At 46.5% G+C, this 9,566-nt stretch overlaps 1 protein-coding gene across 1 annotated transcript in view; it reads left to right on the plus strand.

Annotated features, from left to right (window-relative positions):
• Nucleotides 1-5,384: 5,384 nt before the first annotated feature.
• The window catches only part of FA2H (fatty acid 2-hydroxylase), a 52,569-nt gene continuing 48,387 nt past the window's right edge, over nt 5,385-9,566 (plus strand). The window contains exon 1 of the mRNA XM_004690383.2: nt 5,385-5,725. Within this exon, the coding sequence (XP_004690440.1) occupies nt 5,456-5,725 (270 nt within the window). The 5' untranslated portion in view covers nt 5,385-5,455. The remainder of the gene's footprint in view (nt 5,726-9,566) is intronic.

The raw sequence follows: 9,566 nt of genomic DNA on the forward strand, positions 1-9,566 counted from the left end.
ACCCACATGGCACAGCAGACCTCTCCTGGCATGTCCACTGCTTCTCTCAGCAGTATATTTCAGTAGATCTGCCTGTTCTGCTCCCCACTTTGTCTCTGGTGAATCCCCTTATCCCCCACACCTCTGGCCTGTATCCTAGCTCTGTATGCATAAAAAGAAAATTAAAGAAAAAGAAGAGCTATTGCCTTCAGATAGCTCCATATTGACAAAATGTTTGTGTTCATGAGTGCTTAAAATATATGTTATAGAGGTGTGTTTTCTGTGTGTGTATGTATACTTGAGGCAAACCTGCATTTATATTTCCTGTTATAATTATTAGTAAATATTTATTTTCTATTGTGTTCTGGAGAACAACACTAAGGTCAAAAATTGCCCGTCCCTTGGGGGAGGGAAGTGCACGGGACTATGGTGATGGCACACAGGTGATTTGGTGATGAGAATCCCACGGGGATTAAAACTGAGATGGAAAAAGGCACAAAATGATGTAAAAATAAACTATTTTATTATTTTTAAATTTTCTTTCCCTTAAATGATCCCAGTTAGGAGAGTGAAGGCAGCAGTACAGAGCTGCATGTGCAGAGTGACAAAGGCAGTGAAGGAATCAGAATATTCTATGGAGTGAGGACCCTCGACTCTCAGGGTCATGTCTGCCACGCTTCCACTGAAATAGGAGGGAGCTGAATTGGAAGAGGTATTGGAATTTGGATCTCATTATTGTTTAAGAGGGACACTTTGACCTTTTCTAAGTGGGGTGATGAGATGTGAAAATTAAATTTCAGTTCTTCAGTAGTGTTGAAAATGAATTAGTGGGAGAAGAGCTCGAAGGAAGAAAGACCATCCAAAATGTGATGACTCTCACACAACCCATGTGAGGGAAAGAAGGTAGTTACAAAAGAGCACAACTAATGAGTCTATTCATAAAGCGTAGAAGCAGATAGGGCAAATGGACAGTTTTTTTAAACCAATGTGGAGGCTCACGGAGAGGGGAAAGTGACATGAGAGAGTTCCATTCACTGCTCTTAAAATCCATTGCACTGTGCTCTTATAACATTGTGACCTATGTGACATCTATGGAGTCAAACTTTAGCAAAAAGCTCACTCTAAAAAGAGACCATTTATGACCTCACTGGTGGCACAAGTGTATAGTCTCAGTGCTATCAAGCTATCACCAGCCAGTGCTGCATGAATTCCATCCCCGGCCAGGGAGCTGACCCACATACCTAACCTGTCTCTCCTGCTCCTCCCTTCAGCAGTATATTTCAGTAGATCTGCCTGTTCTGCTCCCCATTCCATCTCTGGTGAATCCTCTCACCCCCTATACCTCTGGTCTACACCCCAATTCTTGAATGCATAAATAAATAAAAATAAATCTTTAAAAATAAAAGAGAAGCTCTAGGAAGCCACTGCAGCACAAGTTCAATCCCCTGCCAGGGAGCTGACCCACATGGCATGGCAGACCTCTCCTGGCCTGCCTGCTGCTCCCCTCAGCAGTGTACTTCAGTAGCTCTGACTGTTCTGCTCCCTGCTCCCCACTTTGTCTCTGGTGAATCCTCTCATCCACTACTCCTCTGGCCTGTACCCCAGTTCTGTAAGCATAAATAAATAAAATCTTTCAAAAAATAAAAATAAAATAAATAAAAACATAAAAGAGAGAGAGAGAAGCAATAGCAAAAAGAAAAAACCTGCAAAGGACTTAGGAATAATTTTAATATATATGTAATTCCTGAATGCAGAAAAGTTAGTGGGACAAAATTACAGTTGAGTAAAAATAAAGAGGAAAACTCAGTATTACAGACAAATCAGTCCTCTCCAAAACACTCTATAAAGTCAATGCACATCCTCTCAGAATCTCAATAGCCTTTTTTCAGACATTGATAAAGTGATCTAAAGTTTGTATGAAAAAAAAGAAAAATATAAGTCAAGATACCGTGGGTGGGTAAAGAGCCTTAGCAGATGTCAAGATTTATTACAAAGCAATAATAAATAACCAAACCAATGTGCTATTGATAAAGGGAGAGACAAACTTGATTTTTATAAGAATATCAATGATGACTCAAACTCATAAAAGGTCAAATTTTACTATGTGAGTTTATTTCAATAAAAGAGCAAAATGACCTTATATCTTTAGGTCTATTTCTGGATTATTTTTTGTCTCTTTGATCTGTTTATTGGTTCTTATAGGAGTACTACACTGTCTTAAATATATAATTGTGTGTCAATTCTTGAAGGCAGGAAGTGTGTGTAAAAAATTGTTCTTCCTCAGCATTGCTTTGGTTATTCTAGGTACACATTTCCATATTAATTTTAGAAGCAGTTTATCAATTTTTGCTCCCTCTCTCCTTCCTTCCTTTCTTCCCTCTAGTGAGAACGCATACATTCTAATCTCCGCAAATTTCAATTATATACCAGTTTATTAATTTATTTTAAAAAACTAGGGCCCTCCCTGGTGGCGCAGCGGGTTAAAGCACAGCACTGAGAATCTGAAGCCACTTCCGCATGAGTTCGATTCCCGCCTGCCGCCTGCCCCGGAGGAGACCACATGGCGAGCCAGACCTCTCCTGGCCTGCCCGCTGCTTCCCTCAGCAGTGTACTTCGTAGATCTGCCTGTTCTGCTCCCCACTCTGTCTCTGGTGAAGCCTCTCACCGCCCCTGAGTCTCTGGCCTGTACCCCAGTTCTGTATGCACAAAATAAATAAATAAATCTTTAAAAAAAAACTATTGGGGTTACAATTAGATTATGTTGAATTCATAGATTAATTGGAGAATTTGAGATCTTAATATTGAGTCATCCAATCCATGAGTTTGGAACTTCATTTAGTTAGATATTCTTTAATTTCTCTCAGTAGCATTTTGTAGATTTTCCCTTAAAGATTGCAGAATTGTAAGTAGCAAAATAATTGTTAGCATACCATAACACTGTTCTTGCTATTTTCTATTTGTAATGCCCTGGACACTGTGCTGTATAATATATACAGATCTACTTACCTCATTCTAATGGCTACACAGTATTTCACTGTCTCACTGTACCACCCTTTATTTCATCTGTCCACCCTAATGATGACTCTCAGTTGCATCACTTTTAGTTTATATTGTGTTACTTCTAGTCTATAAACAGTGTTGCAATTAATATTATTTTGCATATACCTTTATACAGAATGTTGGCAAGATTGAATTATTATAAGTGGAATTACAAGGCAAAACATGTTCTGAACAATGGTGAAATTGCTTGTTCAACCAGAAGACAATGGTGAGAAATGTAAATGGGGATGTCCCATAGATATTTGTAGTACCTGAGAGGACACCTATGAGTGTGTGTAGCTGCTTTTGCAGTGAGGTATTTGGAACAGAGTAGGTGTGTGGAAGTAGGCTGAGAGTGACAAATACTCATTACTTGAGAAAAATAACATGAATGACCTAATGCTCTTAGGTCTGTTGGACAACTGTTCCATAGCAAAACCATCAACTCAGTTCAACTCTTGCCCATATCCTGAGGGTAAGCAAGGAGATGTCTAGAAGGAAGAGGAGGAAGGGACACCTAGCCTGACCTTGAGAACATCTATTATTGGAGTGGCCACCAAGGCATCTGGGCCACCCAGCCAGTCATGGCCCAGCATAGATGCCCAGTCCCAGAAAAGTATTTCAGGGTGACCCTGAAAATATCTTATTCCCGGGAGACAAAGATCAGCAGGATGGGGCAGGCTAGTACCAGGATCCTTTATGAGTTGAATCATGAATTCATATGAGAGACGCTATAGCTGAGAGTAAAGGTGTGTGTAGTCCTTCCCTGTGTACGGGAAACTGGAGGAACACACTCAGTCTCAGTTTCCATCCAGCATAGTGATCAGGCTCACTCCTCCAAGTCCCCTTTTTTAATGGAACAGGGTTCTGTTCTCGTGCTTCTCCCTACAAGGCAAGTCTGAAGTGAGCAAATGTGGTGATGGTTCTGGGTGCAACATTTCGAGGTACCCAAAAACTCAGAAATCAAAACAAAGAATATCTTTATGCAGAATTTAAAGAATTCTAAATTTATTTTTAAAATCCGTGATCAACTTTAAGTATTCTTTGAAAGATTCATTTATCTATACATGCAAGAGCTGGGATACATGCCAGAGGTGCAGGGTGGCGAGAGGATTCTCCAGAGACAGAGTGGAGAGCAGAACAGGTAGATGTACTGAAATACACTGCTGAGGGGAGCAATGGCTGAAATAGAGGTCTGCTGGGCATGTGGGTCACCTCCCTCGATGGGGATCAAACTTATCATGCTTCAGTGGCTGTGCATAGTTTCATAGTACTGTGCTTTCCCTCCCTGTGTCATCAGGGGGGGCCCTCAAATTTAAATACTAAAGACAAGATCCAGCCCTTCACTTTCATCACCCTGCATCACCTGCCTACCTAGTCCTTGCTCCTAGTCCTTGCTCCTTGTAAAACCTTAGTTACAAAAACATGTGGCCGGCCCACAGGCTGTAGTTTGCCAATACGGTTTTTAAAAGTTAAAAGTCTTCATTATTTTATTGTACTAAAATACTAAGAACTTGTACCATTAAAAATATATATTTATTTATGCATACAGAACTGGGGTATAGGCCAGAGGTGCTGGGGCAGTGAGAGGCTTCACCTGAGACAGAGTGGGGAGTAGAGCAGTGAGATCTAAGAAGCGCACTGCTGAGGGGAGCTGCAGATGGGTCGGGAGAGGTCTGCCGCACCATGTGGATCACCTCCAGGTGCGGGATCGAACTCAAGGGAAGTGACTTTAGCTTCTTAGTGCTGTGCTTTAACCCGCTGCGCCACCAGGGAGGGCCCGAAATTGTACTACGTTTAAGTGTCCATGTGACCATGTCATTTTAAATATACAGTGGCACTAAGTACATTCACATTAAGATATTAAAATAATATATGCTGTGATTGAGGAGCTTTACATACGGTTTGCACTGTTGAGGTGCGGGAGAGTGGGGAAAGGTGAGAGTCAGAGACTTACTCTAGTGCCTGGTCTGCCGCACTCCTTGCCCCCTCCTGTTGTCTGATCATGGAAAATTACAAGTTTCTCCCACAAGGCAGCAACAGCAGTTATTCCAGTGGTGATCAAGCCATCGAGGATGTTCGTCCAGACAGCCACCGGCGACGGGACTTGCTTCGCCTGCAGCCGCCCGCCCGTTCCGCTCTCCAGCAACGGGACACACCTGGCGGGCGCGCCCTCTACCTGCCCGCGGCCACCTGGCCAGAGGCCCGCCACCCCGTCTGTCCAGCCCGGCTCTGCAGCCAGCCGGCCAATGGGGAAGGGGGACTCGACGGCTCGGGCGGCGTCCCGCCGGGGGCCAATGGGAGCGCGGCATGCAAATGAGCAGGTGCGGTGGCGGCCGGCCCGTCAAGGCAGCGGTGGCTCGGGGGCTGTTAGAGGCGCGCTGGGCGGCCGCCGAGCAGACGCCTCGCTTCTAGCTGCGAGCTCCGGTCTCCCGCCATGGCCCCCGCTCCGCCCCCCGCCGCTTCGTTCTCACCCGCCGAAGTCCAGCGGCGCCTGGCGGCCGGCGCCTGCTGGGTTCGCTGCGGCGCCCGCCTCTACGATCTCACGGGCTTCGTGCGACACCACCCTGGGGGTGAACAGCTGCTCCTGACAAGGGCTGGCCAGGATGTTAGCGCCGACCTGGACGGGCCGCCGCACCGGCACTCAGCGAACGCACGACGCTGGCTCGAGCAGTACTACGTGGGTGAGCTGCAAGGAGACCCGCAGGTACAGCAAGTTCGCGGTCACAATCGCTCTTCTCTGCCCCGCTTCCCTTTCCCAACTCTCCACTCCCCGGCGCGCTCGTTCACCTGCGCTCTGAGAGGAAACCAAGGTGACAGCTTCCACTCTCAGGTCTGCTTCTTTTCTCTTCTCTCCAGGTGGTAGCTCACTCCTTGCACGCATGCACACTTCCAGCTTCCCCTTCTCTCCAGCGTTTCCCCTGACCCTCTCTATGTGCTAATTGTACCATCACGCAAAAAACCCGTCCTTCCCACTTGTTCTTTCTGCAGTCGCTGACACCTGCAACTTGGGAACATCTTTTTTCAGCCCTATGCTGCTCTCTCCTCTCCTTGTTCTCTTATTGGTCTACACACACACACACACACACACACACACACACACACACACACACATTGCAACTGCTCTTCATTCCCATTCTGTCCTCTCCTATCTCCCTTTTCATCAATCAAAAAGTAATCAACTTCATCCACTAGTTTGCCTTTCCTGCTGTGCCCTTATCTTGCAGGAGAACTCCTTGAGGTATATGGAGAGGTTGGGCTGTGTTTTGGGGAGCCTCTCACTCTCAGACCTCTCACTCCTCAGACCTCCCTTTATTCCTTGTCTTTCATGCTTGGGTATCCACAAGAGTGAAATGACAAAGAGAAACCAGTTATTTGCAGAAAGAAGGGCTTAACACTTCCATCTGCTTGCTGCTGTGCTGAGTAGATAAGCCTCTGATCGTGGAGTCATCTTTGTTATCCCCATTTGAGGATGTGGAAACTTAGATTCAAGAGCCTAAGCAATTTGTTCAAGGTCAAACAGCTAGTTAGTGGGATAGCCAAGTGAAGCTGATTCCAAACAGAGGCTGTCCCCAAGGGTCTTGGGGGGGGTGCCCCTATCCACAGGGCAACTTGCTGCTGGCCAGGATGTTAGGCTCAGACCAGAAGCAAACCCATCATCTGCCTGAAGGACAGTGACAGGGGGCCATAATGGTAAACATAAGCCAACAATTGTCTTCTACTTCTCGCTCTTGCTTTCAAGTTGGCCCCAATAAGTGCATTTGAATGAAAGGACTTGGCTGTCTTCCAGATGGCCCCTCTCTGGACCATCTTACCTAATTTTTCATTTATTCACTCAGTCTCTTAGTCCCTCAATGACTGGCAGCCCTGGGCTAGGCATAGCAGTCAAAATTATCTTCTTGTGGGCCCTCCCTGGTGGCTCAGCAGGTTAAAGCACTGCACTGAGAAGCTAAAGCCACTTCCTTATGAGTTTGATTCCCGCCTGCCCCGGAGGTGACCGCATGGCATGGCAGACCTCTCCTGACCCGCCCGCTGCTCCCCTCAGCAGTGTACTTCGTCGATCTGCCTGTTCTGCTCCCCACTCTGTCTCTGGTGAAGCCTCTCACCACCCCTGACCCTCTGGCCTGTACCCAAGTTCTGTATGTACAAATAAATAAATCTTTAAAAAAAAATTATCTTCTTGAAGCCAAAAGCTGATAGGAGGGTGTCATACTAATGGCATAGTATGTGACTTGTGATTCCCAGTATGGATCTGGAGAAGAGAAGCTCAGGGAGAGCTCTCTTGAAAACATGACAATCTCACTGAGAGACTTTCGATGGGTAGGGCTTCATCAGGTGAAGTGTGACCAGGGGAGGAGCATTCCAGATGGGAGGAAGAGCATGGTGAAGATCCTGAAGGGGAAGGACTTGACATGATCAAGAAATAAAACTCAAACTGATGTGCCCAGTGCCTGGTGGACAAGGAGAGGGATGTGGGAAGAGCCAAAGGTCAGCTCATGGTGCAGGGCCTTGGGGGTTGTGGTCAGGGTTTGCTACTCAATTCTAAGAAAGATGGGAAGCCAGAAAAGGGATTTGGCAGGGGTGCAGCATAGCCAGATTTGCATCTTTGGAGAAGGCATTCCAGCATCCCAGCTGCAGTACTGAGAGGAAACAGAGGGATACCCACTGGGTGAGAGGAGACCCAGTAGAAAGCCTCAACAGTGAGGAGGGTAACAGTTGCTATGACCAAGAGGCAGGTGGGGGTGAATTTGGGAGATATCACAGGCAAAATGCCAGGACCCGTCTTGCTGAAGAGGGAGCTCAGTTTAATCTTGGAAGCTGATATTTGGTGTCGGGTCATATTTAGAGGGCTGAAGGGTTAGCTCAGAGTGGGAAGTAAGAAAGCCTGGGATCAGAATAGATTTCCAGGCTGTGAGAGTCCATGAGCCATGTTACACTGCAACTGAGTCCTATAAACAGGAGCCCTGGGGGTACCTCCCCCTTCCGGTGTAATGGTGCTGATAGTGATGGGTGTCTCTTCTGATCCACTGCCTTGGCGCTCCCTCCTGTCTCTCCTAACAGCCCAGTAGGGTTAGCTTTTGCTTTGCTTTGCTTTGCTTTGCTTTGCTTTGCTTTGCTTTGCTTTGCTTTGCTTTGCTTTGCTTTGCTTTGCTTTGCTTTGCTTTGCTCGCCTTACTTGATTCTCAGAGAACTGAAAGAATATTGAGTCCACATTTGCATCCTACATTTTCCTGTTACCCCCAGAGTCCCACTATGACCATGCCATAGGAAACCTCCTATCTGGGTCCAATTGCAGGATGTGGGCCAAACCCATGGGCCCAACCCATAGCCCAGATTCGACCAAGGGCCATACCCAGCAAACATACCATTTGCCTTTTGACTTCTGTCTACAGATTTCTGTTCTGGAAACAAGTATAGTATTGTATTTGAATCAGGAGAGAGCAGTCATTAGAGGGTAATTCTATAGAGAGGGTGTCCTTTCAGAGATGCCTTTTTAAGGCCTGTGTGGAGTTGGGGGGCTTTCCGTGTTCTCACACTAAGCCCTTCTAGCACCCTAATGCTGCCTTCTCCACCTCCTCTCCTGCTGGACCAGGGATGCTAACACCTGTTGAAGTTACAGCTATCTCTTGTAGAAAGAGGAGCAAGAGGGACATTGTTGGGGGGAGGGGACCCCAAGCCATCCCTGCTCCTTTCAGAGTGGTACCCCACTCCAGAGGTCCCTGGAAGTGATCACAATCCTTGAAATCTGCTGTGATATTTCCAGGGAAAACCCTGATCCCATTGTTCCCCTGGTCTCCGCTTTGCCACAGTCCCTCTATGTCCACATTTACACTCATTGACACTCACGCGTAAAACAAGTCAGACTTGTTTAAGCCAACATACTATGGGGATAAGACAAGGTCTGCTGTGACTGTGGCCTTAGACTTGAGGAAGCTGAGCTGTCTGCCTGGAGCAAATAAAAGTAATGTCTGAGCAGAGAAGCCAGGACCTGTTTCCTGCCCCTGCCCCTCAGGGGTCAGGGGGATCAAACTCACTCTGACTTCAAGTAAAAGCAGTTTTTCCCACTTTTGTTTGCATCATGAGCGGAGTATGAGTTCACTTCTTGAATTGCCATCAGCACTTTTTAAAAAGAAAGGAGTAAAATCCTTGGGGTCCAAACCTCCTCCCAAGGCTATAGATACTATGCTCACCAGACTTTGGTTTATCCATAAGCCCTGTTACAGTATTTTTCTGAGTTGACCTGCCAATCAAACTATTATATTTGTTTTTAAGTACTCATGCCTTTAACCTTGCCATTTATGTACCCTGGACCATAATACCAGTGAAATCACAGAATTTGCATGCACTTTAAAATCTAGAGCTATGGGGCCCTCCCTGGTGGCACAGCCGGTTAAAGCACAGCACAAGAAGCTAAGGCCACTTCAGCACAAGTTCTATCCCACCCTAGAGGTGACCCGCAGGGCACAGCAGACCTCTCTGACCCGCCGGGTGCTCCCCTCAGCAGTTTACTTCATCAGTCAGCCTGTTCTGCTCCCCACTCTGTCTCT

This window comes from Condylura cristata, unplaced genomic scaffold (genome assembly GCF_000260355.1).
Source record: "Condylura cristata isolate star-nosed mole 26May11 unplaced genomic scaffold, ConCri1.0 scaffold00028, whole genome shotgun sequence".
Classification (NCBI taxonomy): domain Eukaryota; kingdom Metazoa; phylum Chordata; class Mammalia; order Eulipotyphla; family Talpidae; genus Condylura; species Condylura cristata.